The sequence below is a fragment of the Bombyx mori genome, chromosome 5 (assembly GCF_030269925.1).
Source record: "Bombyx mori chromosome 5, ASM3026992v2".
NCBI classification, from domain to species: Eukaryota; Metazoa; Arthropoda; class Insecta; order Lepidoptera; family Bombycidae; genus Bombyx; species Bombyx mori.
In genome coordinates this window covers 6,374,545-6,394,482 of record NC_085111.1, presented here as the reverse complement: position 1 = coordinate 6,394,482, position 19,938 = coordinate 6,374,545, and the positions used below count along the sequence as shown (strand labels likewise).

General features: G+C 40.3%; 1 protein-coding gene across 1 annotated transcript; it reads left to right on the top strand.

Moving 5' to 3' along the window:
* The first annotated feature begins 88 nt into the window (after positions 1-88).
* LOC101736295 (pancreatic triacylglycerol lipase) lies at positions 89-10,556 on the top strand. Its single transcript, XM_038011279.2, has 6 exons — positions 89-607; positions 5,166-5,217; positions 6,919-7,064; positions 8,710-8,952; positions 9,815-10,160; positions 10,442-10,556. Exons 1-6 carry the CDS (start codon positions 559-561, stop codon positions 10,497-10,499), a joined length of 894 nt encoding a protein of 297 aa, XP_037867207.1. The 5' UTR covers positions 89-558; the 3' UTR covers positions 10,500-10,556.
* The last annotated feature ends 9,382 nt before the right edge of the window (positions 10,557-19,938 follow it).

The following is a 19,938-nucleotide window of genomic DNA, read 5'->3' as shown; positions in this document are numbered from 1 at the left end:
TTGAACCAATCAGCTGCCTTGATTCTTGTGACTTCCAAAGGCTTATGATGTTTAATAATATATAAATAATTTCTAAATGTTTATGTTTAAAAACATTTTAACTCTGATCATAAACAAAAGTTTGATTGTGAAGAAAGATTGTGATAAATATATTTTTTTTAGTGCTTATCTCCACATTCTATCATTGTAATACAAATTTCATCCGTCCGGAAAATGAAAAATTGGAAAATACAAATGAAAAATGAAATCTTATCTAGCCTCGTTTTGGAGTAACAAATACTTTAATTGGAAATAAACAAAACACCGATAAAGCTAATTAAACGCTCATATCGACTATTAGACACTTATCATCGATGTGCATATTAACAAATTGTTATTGAATTGAATGCCTATACACGGTGCGAATTGAAAGGAAGCATGGAATCGATATCTGACAGATTTATTGTTAGTTTTACGTGCTATCAAATATGGATTAAACGTTCCGCGAAAGATGTAATCTTAGATAAAATTTGATAATATAAATTGGATCTAATTTGAATTCAGTTGCAGATCGTGAAAATGTACGGACTGGTTAAGTGTGCGCTGTTACTGTGCGCTGCTACTGCAGGTACGAGATTCGAATATTCTTCTCAAACGCCTTATCATCATCATCGAAATATTTACATTATTAAAAACACTAGATGATGACTGAGCTTTGCTCGTTTTTTTTTTTTTTAATAACGCCATCATGTTGTGTCTTTAAAGCGGCTAGTTGCCCTCAATTAAGAAAAATAGTATTATTATTCGACAATAGATGTCGGGAAGAGTTGAATATTGAAAACACGAATAAAACAACATTTTCTGAAAATAAATCGTAGCTAAATTGATTTATCGCCCCCGAAATCCCCTGTATACTAAATTTTATGAAAATCTTTGGAGCCGTTTCCGAGATTCAGATTATATATATATGTGTATATATATATATATACAAGAATTGCTCATTTAAAGGTATAAGATTTATTCTATGTTTGATAAAAGGCGTTTTAAAATTACTTTGGACACTCATTACTGGCACTCAAAAAACGGGCATATGTGAAGTCCTATTACCGTCGTGAAGCAACCGTGTGTTCAAATTTCGCTATTTTGTGATCGACGGGGTCGTTGTGGACCCTTACGGGGCTTCGGGGTGGACCCCTCTTTATTTTGTGATATCTACAGTCACCGGTAACCACTATGCAACAGATTCTGAAGTCGTCATAGTCCACAGTAGTGGTGCACTAACTAGGGGTCTCGACCATTGTGAGGTCTGCCAGAGAATTGTTGGGGTATAGGGATCTTGGATCTTAGCTCGCAATATACCACTCTCTCCTGGTTCTGATAAAATTAATATGTTTTAATTAGACATAATGATGTTTTTATTCAACGAAATCGAAATAAATGCGCAAAATATGTATCGTATTTGTCTAGGGGTCGCCAAATTTTTTCTCTCTACTGAAACGGTAGTAGTAGTCGAAAAAAGTTAGTGCACCACTAGTCTACAGAATAGGACCGCTGTATTCGTATGTATTATCACGACGCATAACCTTATTCGAAGTACCGTTCTGACGCTGACTTCAGGGGTTGCCGGATCGATTCTAGGCCCAATATGCTTATTGCGAGTTTTTGAACTTCTCAACAGCGCCCATACGTTTGCCGCTAGGGGAGCTTTTCTTAGTCCATACAAATTTCAGTTAACTTTTACGCGATCGAGAACTTAAAAACTCGCATTTAGCACACAGGTCGTCGTGTAGGGCGACGTTTTTCACGAACCACAGTGCTACGACGACTAACCTGCAAAACGTGATTAGAGGGTTTGGGTGTGTATGTGTGTATGGGCCGCGTGAGCGAACACCACACTCGCGTATGTCATGACGGGTCGTATACGAATTTTGTAAAGTGTCACCTTATTCCGAAGGGACATTGTACTCCGCTTACAAATCATAAGAGAAAGTCTGTCAAGAATAAAAGCGGCGCGACCGCGGATAGATTTTATGTGCGGGCGGAATGTCATCGACACATCCAGGGTGACTCCCAGGTACTTGACCTTCCTGTCCAAGTTGATTGGCCGAAGAGGGTGATTGAAGGAGTAAGGTTTCGCCTAATGCCGGAGGAGATACAGTTTGAATTCCCCCTGTGAACAACTGTGCAAAACTTTGTCGAACACTTTTGCGAGTTCGAAGAAGAGGACTCCTGTATAGCACGATTTTGGTCAGTTAAGCATATGTTAAGGTTACGAGAATGTGTTTCGTAAGGCGGTGCATCTGTTGTAAGCATGAGTGATTCGTGCAGAATCCGAATTCAGAATAGGAGCTCCGCGGTTCGTGAGGAACGTCGACTTACACGATGACCTTGCTCTCGAATCGATCCGAAAACACGTGAAGTCAGCGTCGAAAAGCTACTTCGATAAGGCGTATTATAATCGCCTTATCGTTGCCGCCGCTGACTACTCCCCGAATCCTGCTCATGGAGAAGCCAATCACCATCGCCGCCCTAGACCCGTCCTTATGGATCCATCAAATACAATAACTATTGCATTAGAGGCCTTCAGCTCTAACACTAGGCAGGCAGGCAGGCTTAGGGACCCCAGTGACCGTACTCACCGAACTCGACAAAGGGTTCGACGTGCATGCATGCATGAGTCCGTTGGGGTCTCCTTGGAGCAGCTCCGGGCAGCTGTTAGCAAATCCTACCCTTCCTGGCTGAGCCTTTACTCGTCCATCTGTCCCGGTTGAACTGGAAAGGCCTCCGGGCAACCAGTAATCCCCCAAACATAAAAAAACCTTGTTTGACGCCCCTAACGCAAAAGTGGAATTTCGGTGATTTCATCCAGATCTCTTGTCTTTACGTTTTGGAAGATAAGCCACCACATGATTAGTGGCTCTCCAGAACTTTCAATAACCAGTGTATTACAATTAGATTACAATTTAACAGTATTTATAGTTATATGATATCTAGATTTAATTCTATATAAAGCACAGGTTCTTAAGATATTGTAAATTAATATGATGATAACTTACTACTGGTTTTTTATACATTTTATCGCTTACAGACAACATTGCTGTTAGATTTTCACTAGGAACTTCATGATCATCACATAAGCTAAGCCAGATCAGTGTTCTTTTAAATACTTATCTGTATGCTATCAAATAAACATGTCAGTTATTTGGAAATATCTAGTCTGTCTCCATTGTATAGTGTCAACCAGACCGTAATAAATAAAGCATGAATTAATGATAACGATGATACGTACCTACTGCAATGTCATTAAGAAGTCTTATTTTTTTTTTTATCCAGTGCTTCATATGATTTAAAATTAACAACAAAATTCTAGTTTTTATTTATTAGAGCAATTTTGTAATATACTTTAACTAGGCGTTTCTGGGGCACAAATGGGCATTGTCCTTTACGATTCTCTTGTAAAGCTATTTTCATACACATCACTAGGAATCTCATGATAGTCGATATAATGACGATATCTATAGCTACTTGATACTTATTTTATACAAAACAACACGCATTAACTATTTTTAATGCCGCTATCATATAGTCTTACACCTATCGTAATACTTCTGCAAAAAACTATTTAGACATATTTAAGAAATCCTCAGGCGCATTGGATTTTCAATTTTCGGTTCACGATGTGCGGTCACGTGTTTTAAGCAGTTACTTAATTAATAGTTCTCATTGTATTAATAGTATTACGGCACTCCCACCTTTCAAAGCTTTCAAGCAACGGTCACAGTCCTCGTCGAACCCGTCGATTACGACAAAGAGTTACTAACCCCTGTGTCTATACACAGCCCACTGAGTTTCTCGCCTGCTCTTCTCAGTGGGTCGTGATTCCGATCCGGTGGTAAACGCTACGAAAAACTGCTACAAGAGCTAGGGCTAATGCCCTTAGCGAATTAGCTAACACTAGTTAAAAAAAATCAAAGGAAAAAATATTCTTACAATATACATATTTATTATGTTCCCTGTTTACTTTATGTAGTACCGCACCAGTAGGCGCTTTTTTCCCTATCTATTCTCTGGTAGCCCAAGGGGCTATTCCAGCTACGCCCAGAAGGGTAGGAGAGCACACGGGCTTAACCTGAGAGAATTTGCTATTTCTAGCCTTAGCAAGAGCAGTGCTTCGCAGAATCTACCACCGGATCGGATCGCGACCCACTCAGAAGATCCTGCGAGAAACATAGTTGGCTTATCTTTTGTAAAAGCGCTTTTCCATATATATTTACGGAACATATTTTTACGGAAGAGCTTTTACTGTACTTAGTATATTACTTATTTACTACCCAGATACCCAAGAAAATGTGAAATCACAGTTGAAATTACCATAACAAACAGTTTTCCTGCTCTCTTAGAAATCATATTGATCTACTTTGGTTCTAATGTATTTTGATAAATGATCTTTAATTAAATTTACTCTTTCAGAGCAGCCATTAAATTGTTTTAACAATAGAAACCTACAAATTATAAATAAACTGTAAATTTACTTCACTTAACCCTAAAACTCAATATAAAGAAGAGACAAGAGACGAAGATACTCAAACGTCGGACTAATTAATTATTAAAATACGATAAAAAAAACATAAGTGTTATTTGCATAGTGAATTTTGCTTTTGTAATATAGTTACTGGTGCTAGGACCTCTTGTGAGTCCGTACGGGTAGGTACCACCACCCCGCCTATTTCTGCCGTGAAGCAGTACTGCGTTTCGGTTTGAAGGGTGGGGCAGCCGTTGTGACTATACTGAGACCTTAGAACTATATCTCAAGGTGTGTGGCGCATTTACGTTGTAGATGTCTATGGGCTCCAGTAACTACTTAACACCAGGTGGGCTGTGAGCTCGTCCACACATCTAAGCAAAAAAAAAAAAAAAAGTTAAAATTTTGTTTTTTTTATCAAGAAATAACGAAACATACTTTTATTTAATTTATTTTTAAGATTAATAAGCTGATCAGTACCTGCACTTTTAATACTTCGTAAAGATAAGATGATTACAATATCTGTTCATAGGTAGAAACAAAGCATAATAATTAATCCAACAAATCTTTTAATCCAAGCAAAATGATATTACGAACTATTATCGATTTAAATTACGGTCAGTTTAATTTGATAATTAATGGCGATGTTTTTAATTTATTTCAGCGTACAGTTTCAATTTGGGAGAACGGGATGTTGTATTTCACCTCTTTCATCGGTATGTAAAGGCTTATCGGTTTATCTACTAATTGTATAAAATAAACTTCCACGGTCAACATATATATTATTGTGCCTGGAGTGAATGTATCGAGCGACGCATCTAGGTGTTCGAATCTCACCGTTAGGCTTTTAAGAAAACACCCACTTAACATTTGTTCAGGATTGATTTCCATAATGGAGATGGGGGAATGGGTACCACCACCTCGCCTATTTCTGACGTAAAGCAGTAATGCGTTTCGGTTTGAAGAATGGAGCAGCCGTTGTAACTATACTGAGACCTTAGAACTTATATCTCAAGTTGGGCGATGCATTTACGTTGTACATGTCTATGGTCTCCAGTAACCACTCAACACCAGGTGGGCGTGAGCTCGTCCACCCATGTAAGCACTAAAAAAAAAGTGATCTTAGACAATGCATAATCACTAACCAAATAAAGATTGGTCTTATTCTGAGTGAATGTCTTTAAATACAAAAATACATTTTCGAGATAATAGTACTACAATTCTTAGATAAATAGCTTGTAATTATCGTATATTTATTTCAGATATACACACATAATTTGGTATATAATATTTATCTGTGTTTAGTCTTAAGTATGACGTCAGCTGATATTGATACTTCAAATCCATTTAGGAATTTTATCCATATCAGGGAAAAAACAATCGTAATTTTCTAGTATTGAATTCGATTAAGCACTCACACGGCGATGTCAACGAAATGGCCAACTGCACAATGATAAAGTCTCAATTATATTATTTCCTTTCAAGCGGAACACGTGACTTCACTCTATTACCTCACAATGCGCTCTACGACTACGTGAAATCCTCTAAGAGCATTCGCCTATTTTCGGATGTAAATCCACAGGAGCAAACTTAATTACAGATTCATTAAAAAACAACGATATCTATCTAGTCTAACTTTCGTGTGATCGGGGCTCCAGCCTAGTGACCGAGCAAACAACGGGCCACACAATTAACCGGATTCTCAACTTGCATATTATGTCCTATTGTAGAATAATTGTTATTTTCTAAATTACATGACGTGCACATACATACAACTTCGGGTAGCTTAAAGTTAAAGTGTCATTATGATTTTTGAGACTTTTGAACGAGCTCTTGGCCCATCTGGTGTTAAATGGTTACCGGAGGACGTGGACATCAACAAATTAAATTTCGCTACACACCTGCCTGCGGGATTCGAACGCCGGCGCAGTTGTATCGCACGATACGAATGCACAGATCGTCTTATCGTTTAGGCCACGATGACTCCATGCTCATTACGGATCCTCCTGGTCTATTACCGGTGCTTTTAGGCACCACAAGCACCGGTCACCGTCCTCGTTGAACCAGTTGCTTTTCTGGTTCAACAAGGCACAACCCACACAACCCACTGAGTTTCTCGCCGGATCTTCTCAGTTCTCTATCAGAGATTCTCAATCTACCACCGGGTCGCGTTTCCGATCCGGTGGTAGATTCTGCGAAGCACTGCTCTTGCTAGGGTCAGTGTTAGCAATACTCCGGTTTGAGCCCCGTGAGCTCACCTACATGTTAGGGCGAAGCTGAAATAGCCTCTCAAGGCTATCAGCATAGATAGAAAAAAAAAGACTTCATGCCTACTATAATTCTCATCGTCAAAGCCACAAACTCTTTGAATTATCAATATGAATTAATGATATTATTATTACAATCTCAAATTTCAGGGGAAGCCCTCAGGTCAGTGAACCGTTGTTGCTGTCTGTCAACTCTATTATGACTTCTTCGTTCTCCCTCGCTCGCCGCACCATCTTCACGATACACAATCACGGTGAAACTGTCGCTGGAAACTTCAACGCTTTCGTCATACCCGGTATGAGGTTTTTTGTTAATTTATGGACTACCAATAAAACATCAAATGATAAATAAATAAAACACACTGAATAGTCTTTAGAAGAAGTCTAAAATTATATTCTAAATTAAAAAATATTTTAGTATAAGCGTTCAAAAGCTACCCATATTACAGGATCCATATCAGATCAGCACAATATTACCATATTAATGGGAAAAATATACAAAGTAATATAAAAATATGTAGAATACTGAGTTTCTTGATCATACAATCGCTAATAGTACCTATATATAGCTATTACTTGTGGACCCGGCGAACTTTGTTCCGCCACACGGTTTGTTTCAAACACATCAACCGGTCAACTTCAAAATTCTACTTTATTTAACCATAGAATATATTAAGTTTAGCTGTCAGTTGCGTTTTGTTATTCCATATCAGTTGCGTTTTGTTATACCACGTTTTATGTCGCGTCCCACGGGAACGTGATAAAAACCTATCCTATGTCCTTCTCCTGGTTTTAAGCTACCTCCTCACCAATTCAGCCAAATCAGTTCAGCCGTTCCTGAGTTATAAATAGTGTAACTAACACGACTTTCTTTTATATATGAGTCGTCTATTATCAAAGGCGGCAATCTGTGCATTTGGACAACAAAATTTTATTGATATGTCAATACAGATTTATTTGAATATAATCGTCTCCTTCAAAGAATACGGTTCAAAACCTGCATTAAATAAAGGTTAATAGTTAACCTGTTATTTATCTAAGATGTCGTTCCGAAGAGTTTTGTGACTGCCGATGGAATACAAAGTCAATAATTCGTTTTTCTGATTTACCAATCATTGTCCAAAAGTCAGATTGCCGCCTTTGATAATAGTCGACTCATATATAGATGTAGGAGATAACTTCCATTACATTATTGGAGAAATTACATAGCTCCATAAGGCAGGCCGCGACTTGCCTGTGCCTTGGCACCGCTGCGTTTATCCACAAAGTGTTTCCATATATATTTTCTGGCACATACGATTCGACTCTGGAATGAACTCCCCTCCAAAGTGTTGCTCGAGCACTATGACATTTCTTTCTTCAAACGGGACTTACGGAAAGTACTAAACGATAGGTAGCGGCTTGAGTCTGTCCCTTGCTTGCCGTCATCCATGAGTTATGACAATCACTTACCACCGGGTGGACCGCATTATCGTCGGCCAGCAAAGGCTATAAAAAATAAAACAAAGAAACCATGGTAAAGAGTGTAACAATGGTTAACTTACTCGTATATCAATGAATAAATATATAAAAGTATTCATTCATTCTATTGCTATTTGTAGACATGACCAAAATCATCATATCTTCACAATATTGTTTGTTATTTTCATTTTACAACTTCGGACACTGCGAAAACTATAGTATTCGTGGTCACGGATCACGTCAAAATTAGTTTTATTCCTCTTCTCTATAAATAGAGGTTTCGGTTTGAAGGGTGGAGCAGCCGTTGTATACTTGAGACCTTAGAACTTATATATCAAAGTGGGTGGCGCATTTACGTTGTAAATGTCTATGGGCTCCAGTAACCACTTAACACCAGGTGGGCTGTGAGCTCGTCCACCCATCTAAGCAATAAAAAAAAACGAACGAAGCTAACATCTAATAAGCGATTTTTTTTTTCAGCTCACCTCGCCGCTGAAGATGTAAACGTAATCGCCGTCGACTGGAGTCCTGGATCGAAATTATACACCGAGGGTCTGGCCAACGCTCGTCAATGCGGTCGATTAATTGCTGAATTCATCAATATCTTGACTACAACCTTCAGCTACGATTCCGAGCTTATTCGCATTGTCGGACTTGGTCTCGGTGGACACATCGCTGGTATCGCAGCTAGAAATTCAAACCAACCTATTCCTCACATTATTGGTACGTGTTTTTATTTTTGTACCTCATTTTTATTCTGTATCATACATTAAATTGTGTTATTTATTTTTGTCTTAGCTATGTAATCGTCAACATTGACTGGGACACACATTTAGCGTGTTTGTCATAGGTTGTTAAAAGCAATAAATTTTCAAAGAGGATCTAAATGTAATGAGAATCCTATTACTATTCAAACAAGGATCGATAAGTCAGAGAATCTACTCGTAATAACATTCAAATAAAAAAAATACAAAATATTGCAAGCTTTCTCAAGTTACTCCAATCAGAACAGGTGCAGGGGGTCGGGACCGGCGCCCTAAGAACTCCGGTCCGGCGTCTGGAGGACGGCGGGATGGATGTAATATGCTCTGCGTAAACACTGTCCCGGCGTCTCAATAGCTCCACCTGGTCTCCAGCCCGGTACGGAGTAGGGCGCTGGCTGTGAGCGACAGCAGTTTTTAGTGAGGTTCAACTGCCACATACCCCACCCGCTGCGCGGATAGGAATCCGGCGATTTTCTCCTGTGGGAAAAAAATCGGAACAGTTCCCCGCTATCGCTACTATCGGTGGTTTTTCCATTATTCTTTATTAATGAGAGAATCATCGATCAATTTTTGCAAGATGAGAGTCAGGATTTCTGCTGTCGTCTCCATTGATAGACTCCGACAACCGATCAATTCGAGGCTAGTCGTGAGCTTTCATCAGCCTATGCGAGCTAGCAGTAAAAATACCGCCACCCTTTGTTATATCACATTGACGTCTAATTGCGCTTAGAATTTAGTTAACAATAGGTAAATATTAATACTAATAAGTAAACCAATAGGTAGTTCTAAGACTAAATTTAATTTTTAATCAAAAATTGCAGCTCTGGACCCATCTCTCCACGGTTGGACTCACAACCCTGAAATTCTCAATCCTGACGATGCTAACATCGTAGAAGTCCTGCACACAACAGCCGGGCTGATTGGTTATGACTATCCTTTGGGAGATCTCGACTTTTATCCCTCCGGCGGTAGCGGTCAAAGCGGATGCCTGGACGATGCCTGCTCCCATTCTTACGCCTATGTTTTCTACGCCGAATCTATCAGGCAAGCAGTAGATGGAGGTAATGAGTTCGTCGGAACTGCTTGCAATAGCTACGAAGAAGCTCGCAACCTCAGATGCTCTGGACCCAGAGACGCCATTTTCGGTGGAATTGAAGTTAAAGAAGTGTAAGATCTTTGTTGTTATTTTATACTTTTAATTCGAAGCTTATTTGGGCGCTGTACGGCCCCTTATGTTTCGTATGGTTTCCTGCCAACACCTAACTTCAAGTCGTCATCCTATCTAATGCAAATATTAAATTGTAATAATTTATGCATTGATCGAATTTTCATTGCATATTGCAGGAACTGTTATAGTTTTACTATCATATTAAATTAAGTATATATTTTTAAATACTATCGAAAACTATATATAACTATTATAATAATAGCAATTTATTTGTTTACAGTGAAATGGGTATATACATATTCTTGACAAACATAAGGCCTCCATTCGCAAGAGATTGAGAAGAATAAATTTTATTATAATAATAAGAATATTAAAGATTGTTGCTTAATCAATAATTTTTAGTTTTATTTAACCGTTCATTTTTAACAAGGTAACCCAACAGACTCGGTGGTATTCAAATTTGAAATGAAGCTGCCGTTTACTCCAAAAACATGTTATAGTTATTATCTAAGAGTTTCCAAAAAGTTACAACTTACCAATTTTCTATTTAAAAAAGTATTATTGTGAGTTGTAATATCATAATTTATAGTATCTAGACTCCACTTAAATTTATTTCTTGATAATTTCACAGCGGTGACCGCTTTTGTATCGGCGCGTAATTTTGCCTCACATACTACTACTACTACTAATAATAATAAGAATATTAAAGATTGTTACCTATACAATAATTTTTAGTTCCATTTAACTGTTCATTTTTAACAAGGTAACCCAACAGCCTTGGTGGTATTCAAATTTGAAATGAAACTGGCGTTTACCCCAAAAACATATTATAGGTATTATCTAGTTTCCATAAAGTTACAACTTACCAATTTTCTATTCAAAAAATAATTATATTGAGTTGTAATATCATAATTAGTAGTATCTAGACTCCACTCCAATTTATTTCTTGATAATTTCACAGCGGTGTCCGCTTTTGTATAGGCGCATAATTTTGTCTCACATACTACTAGGGGGGGATAAAAAAATAGTGAGAATAAGATAGAATATAATGACTATTGATAACTTAATAATTTATTTTTCTACATAGTCTCCGATTCTCTACACAGCGATTCCGGGGCTTTCCGAAAGCTTCAATCCCTTTCAAAAAAAAGTTTATTCTTGGTTCTGCAAAAAGCTCTCCACGGCATCCATCACCTCATTATCGTTTTCGTACCTATTTCCCCTCAAGTAATCATTCAATTAGGGGAACAGATACAAATCGCTAGGCGTCAGATCTGGTGAATAAAGGGGGCTGATCAACCAATTCGAAGCCAGCTTGCTGAACGGCAGCCATCGCGACTACCGACCTGTGCGCGGATGCGTTGTTATGATGAAACAGCACGCTCCTTAGAATTTCCTCTCTCCTTTTCTCTTTGATGGCACTCCTCAACTTGGGAATTAAAGCTGCATAATATTGGCCCGTAATAGTGGTTCCACGCTCCAAGTAATCAATCAACAATATCTCTTCTTCCCAAAATACTGGGGCCATAACTTTGCCAGCCGATGACACGGCACGATACTACTTCGGGGTCAGTGATAATGGCCGTTTCCATTGCGAAGATTGCTGTTTTGTCTTGGGACCAAAATGATGGACCCATGTTTCGTGCATTGTTACGAAACGAGACAAAAAATATCAGAATCTTCTTGAAGCTTGTCCAACAATGTCTTGGAAATGTCAAGTCGATTTTGTTTTTGACTGTCGGTTAACATTCTCGGCACCCATCTTGCGGAGACTTTTCTCATATTCAAAAATTGTTTCAATATGGATTGAATACTTTCATATGAAATGCTCGTTTCTTGATTAAGTATCGGATGGTTAAGTTCGATCGCTCAATACAATTTTCTCGACTTTCGCAACATTTTCTTGAGTGATTGACGTCAATGGACGACCGCAACAATGTTCGTATTCCTTGCTCGTTCTCCCTACTCTAAATTGAGAAGCCCATCTTGCGACAGTGAAATACGGCGGAGCAAATTCTCGTAATGCTGCTTTCAAATCGTAATGAATCACTTGCGTCGTTAACTTTTTTAAACAGAGGTATTTAATAACGGCTCGCACTTCGTTTTTCTCCATTTTCGAGAACACGTTCCGACACGAAGCAAACAAATTCAGAAAAAAACAAAAGAGAATCGAATTTTTTTTCTTTATTAATATTACAAATATGTATCTGAGCTATGCCTGCCAGTATTTTTTTTTCTTACCAAAGAGTATGTCGTTCTCACTACTTTTTTATTCCTCTTCGTACATTACTATCCAGATGCAATACCTGGATAATATTATTGCATCACATTAGCACATACATCTGTTGTATTATCACAGAACAAGGATCAACAGGACATATTTGACTGGTTATTTTCGTGACGTCAATAATGTAGACGTCGCATCTCAGCCTGAAAGTATTTGCTAATTAACATCTGCCCAAGCAAGGGCAGCGCTTAGCTGATTCAACTAGCACATCGGAACCGCGAACCATTAGGAAACCCATGTCCCTAGTCGGAGAGACGTACTTACACACACGTACACAAGTTATGTTTTCAAACGTCATTAAAAGTCAGTTGTGGGTAGTTTTATTTTTACGATTAACAAATCATTGTGTTCAACATGCATTTAAGATTCAAATAAATTAGTTACTCGTTTTCGTGTTGACGAACATCTATTAATTATGTTGTGGATGAAAGTATAAATGAAATGACGAATCAAACAAATGAAATGCAAAAAATAAATAAATATAAAACAAAACGCATTTTAAGAGAACCCTTCTTTCTTTAAGGTCTATAAAAAGAGTTTGATGCCGTCTGTGGTTTATACCTTACGCTTCACATTCCTAACGAAGTACCCGTCGCGTGCGGACGTGCTCACAGACCGCCCGCTCAGCCTATCATTGTTCACATCTGCCACCCAAGTGTTTCTCGGGAATTTCGACCTACGCCTAATTGTAACCCGCTTACTGCCTGGGAATATTGGAACCATCTTTACAATACCTGGAATCTGTCTACCGTCTACCGGTATTGTAGCCGCTCGGTTGTTCAAACTAATTCAATCGCCGCCCACTTCGTTGGGCCTCACCACAAAGCAAGTGTGTTTAAGTGCCGGGGCAGCCCCCTGGGCACACAGCGATGAAATCAACCAATGCTTTACTCGCAGAATTCATCCGCGAAAACTACCCGTCGATCTCATCGGAATTTTCAGATTGTAAAGTTAGTGCCCTGCTAGTTCTTACGTTGTCGCTGTCGCGCCCGCCGTTCCTGCGTCTGCAATACTAAACCCGTGAAACTCCAGCATCGCGCATCGCAGCTTCCATCGTGCCTGCGCCATCGTCTACGGCCTCCGTCGTGCCCACCGTCCCCGCATCCTCTGAAGCATCTACACTTCCTTTGGCTCTGTCCAACTCTGATTGTTGTACGCATGAGTGATTTGCGCGGAATCCGAATTGTTTATCGATGAGAATGCCCTTGGATAAGAAGAAGTCTCTGAGGCTTTCATAGAGCAGACACTTATACAGTTTGCTTAAAGACATAAGGAGGCTAATCGGGCAGTGACTCGTCGGATGATTTTTGGCTTTACCAGGTTTATGTATGCCGAAAACGTCCGCTTCTTTCCACACCGCGGGAAACATACAGTTCATCATAGCAGCATTGAAAATAGATGCCGACATCACGATGAGTTGGACGGGTAGAAGTTTAATAACGCGGTTAAGAATACCGTCTGAACCGGGAGCTTTGCGGGGGGACGTAGGTCTTTAACTTCGACTCGATTCGACCTCACTGTCTAACTATTTCTACATGAACAGGCTCCGCGGATTGAGTGCTGGGTGTGCATTGGGCATTCAATGTATCGGCCAGCAGCTTTGCTTTTTCGTCATCATCGAAAGCCGCGAGCTGGCCTTATTTCTTTTTGTATCCGATTTGAGAGTACGACCTAAGTGGTAGTAAGACAGTTGGGAGGGCCCGCGTCCTTCTAAGAAATTAGACCATCTGGCATCTCGGATTGCGGTGATGCGAGATTTTACATCGCGTTGTAGGGCACGTATTCGAATAAGATTTTCCTCGGTAGGATATCTATCGTAAGTGCGGATCGAGAAGTTCTTGGCTCTAAGGAGTTCCCTAACCTAAGAGTTCCTAAAGAGACATCGTCGCACAATTTGAAGCGATGAAGGAAGTCCTCCGCTACAATTTGCTTCGACGACCTATCTAATGTCGAGGTGATGTGTGATGTTACGATGTCTATGGCTTCAGCGATATCCTGAGGGGAGGAGGTGGAGTCCGCGCTGAATGAGAGTGATGGTGGGTCAGATTCAGCCAGGCTAATTTCCAATATATCCACCACAGTTCTTCTGACGGGAACGGAATCGGGAGCGCGACCGAGCTTCATAATGACGGTATGGTGGTCTGAGTTGAACACTGAAACTACTTCGATCGAACGTATACACAGAGTTACATTTTTAGTAATGCTATATCGATTATATCCGGGCGATGCACGATAGTTAGTGGGTAGTGAGTCGGGGTTAGCGGAGCCACGATATCGAAAGCGAGATCATCAACTAACGCGTCCAGACAGACGTTTACCGTTAGAAGTTGTGGTTTGTGAGTTCCACCTGATGTGTTTACAATGCCGAGTAGCGCCTCGATATCACTGCTTAAAACGATCTTATCAAGTGGAAGATATACGGACGGGACAATCGGCGCGTGTGCGGTCAGTGAGATTCGGCACACTGATGCTTCGATGTTAGCGAGCGCGGGAGGATCGAGGGGGACGCAATGCAGGACTCTTCTATAGTAAATGACGGTACCACCACCACGAGCAGTGAGCCTGTCGCGGTTTTTTGATCGCGAATGCATCAGTAGGTAGCGGCTTGGCTCTGCCCCTGGCATTGCTGAAGTCCATGGGCGACGGTAACCACTCACCATCAGGAGGGCCATGCGCTCGTCTGCCTACAAGGGCAATAAAAAAAAGCACTTCGGGGGCGCGCGTGACACCTACGGGAAGAATGCCCGTATAATTGACAATTATGGCTAGGTGTGCCTCTCTTGTGTGGGGCTTCGACGGTGATTCCGGGAAGCCTACAGACCGTTCCGATGTTAAATATTTGCTTACCCCCGGGGGTAGGCTGGTGGGCGACGAGAACCATGTTATATGGCTCCCTTCCGCGTACTGTGTGCATGCGGTGCACGGAGTTGACCGGTAGACATTGTTCCAAAAAGTCGATCTTGACGAGCTCGGCATCCAACTCTTTAGGAATGCCACGTATAACGGCACTGAGTTCGCGCTCCTCCTGGAGCGTATACGCATAGAAACTTATACGCTCCTTACGGAGGTAAGAAGAGAGGGCCCTATGGTCGTCGGATGTTTGAACCTTGATTTGGATACCGATAAGGTTACGGGCACACGTGAAATTAAGTCTTTTGGCCTTAAGGGCCAGGGAAACTCGCTCCCAAGCTGCCTTCTCCTGAAGGATTATCGGGAGAGGGGTCTAAGTTTTGGATTGTGCCACCAGACGCGGCGACGGTGTGGCACGCGATGTGGGCGCAACGGGAGTCGGAGGGCGGGGGCGCGACGCGTTTGCGGTTTTGCTAATTTTAGCGGCCGCGGGAGCTCGAGACTCCGCGGCGCGCTTCTTACCTTAACAACTTCAATAACAAAAACTCACAGAACCAGGATTCATCCACAATGCGTTTCCCGCAATCATTTTTACCAGACATCATCCGACCCTACAAGGAATCTAGCGACGTTTCGTTCCTCAAGCAAGTAAGAGTAATAAAGTACCATGTAGTGGATAATAACTTGGCTGTGCCTCTGGAATTTTAAATGGCTATTGGAATATCTGCGCTTTTATTATACATATTTGAAAACATTTTATATTATTTGAAAATGAAACCCGCAAAATTATAATTTGCGTAATTACTGGTGGTAGGACCTCTTGTGAGTCCGCGGCGATGGGTGCCACCACCCTGCCTATTTCTGCCGTGAAGCAGTAATGCGTTTCGGTTTGAAGGGTGGGGCAGCCGTTGTAACTATACTGAGACCTTAGAACTTATATCTCAAGGTGGGTGGCGCGTTTACGTTGTAGATGTCTATGGGCTCCAGTAACCACTTAATATCGTGTGGGCTGTGAGCTCGTCCACACATCTAAGAAAGAAAAAAAAACTTCAGTTAAAGGAACAAATTAATAAGCAGAATAAAAAATGTTGTATCTATAAAATCGATCTTATCCGAATTACTAAAAATAAGGTTCACTTTAATTAAAACGATAAAAGTGATTCACTTATAATCAATCAAATTTTGTTGATGCAAGTGACACTAACTACACTTATGTTATCATGTTATCAGCTAAAAATTAAGACGAATTGCTTTACGTGGGTCTTTTGTCCTTCATAATTTGATAAATAATAAATAAAAATTCAAATACCTACAGTAGAGAAACTTGATACTCGATGAATATTCGAGCAAATCATCATAACATGAAAAATTGCAATATACGTATTGTACAACATACCTATATTATAATATAATACTATTTAAACTAATATTATAAAGCTGAAGAGTTTGTTTGTTTATTTGGTTGAACGCGTTAATCTGGTCCGATTTGAAAAATTCTTTCAGTGTCAGATAGCTCATTTATTGAGGAAGGCTATAGGCTATATAACATCACGCCAAGACCAATATAATCGGAGCACCAATAAAGAATGCTTCAAAAATCGGGTTTTTCCCTTTTGAGAGCTTCCGCTGCGTGCGTTGCGGAAACAGTTAAAGTTTCGCTAAAATAATGTATGACAAAATTGTTCCCCTTTAAAATTTCTAAAAAAATATTTATGTCTCTATCTGTATCTGTATGTGTATCTGTGTATCTTTGTATATTTGTATGTCATCTAAGCAATAAAAAAAATGAAAAAAACTTGTCTATATTTTAAGGTTGACTCACTATAACGTTTTTTTATGATAACAAAAATTGTTCTAAAATAAAGGATTATTTGTGAAGGTGTTTTTATAAAGATAACATTAATCCTCGCCCAAATAAATACGTTATTCATTACAAGCATTTAATTTTAAAGAAATTTTCCCTCACTTCACTTCACAAATCACTTCAAGATAGGCTTTGAAAATTATAGATTTTTCCGGATTTCTTCAGAACCCCATCATCAGATCTTGATGATTACAGGACCATTCGGGAAGTCTACCCTTTCGAACAAAACAAAAAAAAATCAATTATCAGAATCAGTTCAAGCATTCTCGAGAAATCGGTGAACATACATAGATAAAAAAAATGGTGATCGAATTGATAGCCTCCTCTTTTGAAGTTGGCTAAAAAGCGTGACTTTGGTACCTTAAATAGCTCCTTAAAATTCTATTATTCAAAACTATCTTCACTTTCTAACTAAACGTAAATTTTAAATAAAATTTAATTAATTAAAAGTAAATTGATAAAATTTCATTACCAACTTTAGAGAAAATTAAGAAGCTTATTCCTGGCATTCAAATTGTAGATAAGTCATCACTTCGTCTCTTGGGTGCCCCAGTCTTTGATGAGTCCATGCAGGACTTCGTTAAAGAGAAAATCCAAAATTTTAGTGCATGTTCAGGCCGTCTACTCAAAATTAACACCCATATGGCTTACAACATCATTAGATACTGCCTTTTCGTTCCCAAATTTACCTACTACCTCCGGTGTTGTCCAATCTGGACACAGAAAACTCTTTTACAGGATTTGGACAACATAGTGAGAGATACACTCGTCGCGGTTTTGAACGTAGACATGGACGACCGAATATGGTCCCTAGCTTCTCTCCCGATAAAGCTTGGGGGCCTAGGCATCCGCAAAATTTCATGTGCATTACCAGCATTTCTTGGTTCAGTCCACAGTACTTACGAACTCGTTTCAAAAATTTTATCTTCGCCTTTATTGGATCCAAAAATCACTTATATGGCTGAAGCAAGAAATGAGTGGTTACTAACCTGCCCTAATAATGATCTGCCCACGGTCCCGACTTCTCAGCGATTGTGGGATGAGCCGCTCTGTGAATTAATACGTAAAAATTTACTTGACTCATGTAGAGATTCAACAGAGCGTGCTCGCCTCCTAGCAGTTGCAGAATGGGAATCGGGGCTATGGTTGCAGGCCCATCCATCACTTCACACCGGCACTCTAATGTCCGACAATAGCTTTCGTTTAGCAACCTGTCTTCGCCTGGGGGCACCTTGCTGTGTTCAGCGTCACTGCCAGTGTGGCAACATTGTTGACCGCTTTGGTTACCACGGGCTCTCATGCGTGAAAAGCGCTGGCAGAATATCCCGCCACGCCAGCATAAATGACATCATCCGTCGGGCCCTTGTCAGCGCCGGCGTGCCAGCCATTCTAGAACCGAATGGTTTGGTGCGAAGCGATGGTAAGAGACCAGACGGTATGTCGATAATTCCCTGGAAGATGGGTCGGTCGCTCGTTTGGGATGCGACTTGTGTAGATACCATGGCACCGACACATCTTCCTGGGACTAATTCTAACGCTGGCAGCGCTGCTTCAATGGCTGAAGGCCTCAAACGACGGAAATATGAAAATCTCTCTAAAGATTTCATTTTTGTTCCGTTTGGGGTGGAAACTTTGGGCCCCTGGGGCCCATCTGCTAAAAGTTTTTTTAAGGACCTTAAAAAAAAACTTTTTGAGGCCTCGGGAGACCAGAAGGCCGGTACGTATTTTGCACAAAGAATTAGCATTGCTATCCAGCGTGGAAATGCTGCCAGCCTTCTGGGAACTCTGCCAACCGGCGGTGAGCTAACACAGATTTTCTATTTATAAGTAGCTTTACCTAAATGATTATTATTTTTATTCATTTAACGTAAATGAAGTCGCGAGTAAAAGCTAGTATATATAACATGAGACTGACAACAAATTTTTTATTTTTTATTGCTTAGGTGGGTTGAAGAGCTCACAGCCCACCTAGTGTTAAGTGGTTACTGGGACCCATAGACATCTACAACGTAAATGCCCCCACCCACCTTAAGGTATGAGTTCTAAGGTCTCAGTATAGTTAGAACGGCTGCCCCACCCTTCAAACCAAAATGCATTACTGCTTCACGGCAGAAATAGGCAGGGTGATGGTACCTACCCGTGCGAACTTACAAGAAGTCCTACCACAAGTAATTACGCAAATTATAATTTTGCGGGTTTGATTTTTATTACACGATGTTATTCTTTCACCGTGGAAGTCAATCGTGAAAATTTGCTAAGTACGTACTTCATTAGAAAAATTGGTACCCGCCTGGGATTCGAACACCGGTGCATGACTTAACACGAATGCACCGGACGTCTTGTCCTTTTTAAGCCATGATGACTTCAGACTCACGCCCTCCTAACATTCTTACCCCCGATTACCACTCATCGTGATGTTGGCATCTATTTTCATTGCCGATATGACGAACAGTATCTTTCCCGCACTGCACTGGCTAGGGTTAGTAGTAGCAACGTCGTCAGGTTTGAGCCCCTACTAAGTTCACCTACTTGCTAGGTTACGTTGACATAGCATCTCAAGGCTAAAAAAAAAGGAATGCCAAATTGGCGCGTTGCTCTACTACGATGCTACGTCCCGGCCCCTGTAGATGGCAGCTTCCCCCGGTGAAGGTCATGGAGCAACCTGATGGGGTCGAGGCCGCGCGGCGATCTAACAGCACTCTAGCGCTCTGCCAAGGAGAATTATCAACATCCTGATAAGAGAGCAACCGGTTGGCGGTGTATCGCGTCCCGACCC

What these genes read in the sequence shown, in the direction of transcription:
- LOC101736295 (XM_038011279.2), top strand. Translation starts at nt 559, where the DNA reads ATGTACGGACTGGTTAAGTGTGCGCTGTTACTGTGCGCTGCTACTGCA. An exon ending in ACTGTGCGCTGCTACTGCAG is followed by an intron (nt 608 to 5,165) that starts GTACGAGATTCG and finishes AATTTATTTCAG; the next exon opens with CGTACAGTTTCAATTTGGGA. An exon ending in CAACGCTTTCGTCATACCCG is followed by an intron (nt 7,065 to 8,709) that starts GTATGAGGTTTT and finishes TTTTTTTTTCAG; the next exon opens with CTCACCTCGCCGCTGAAGAT.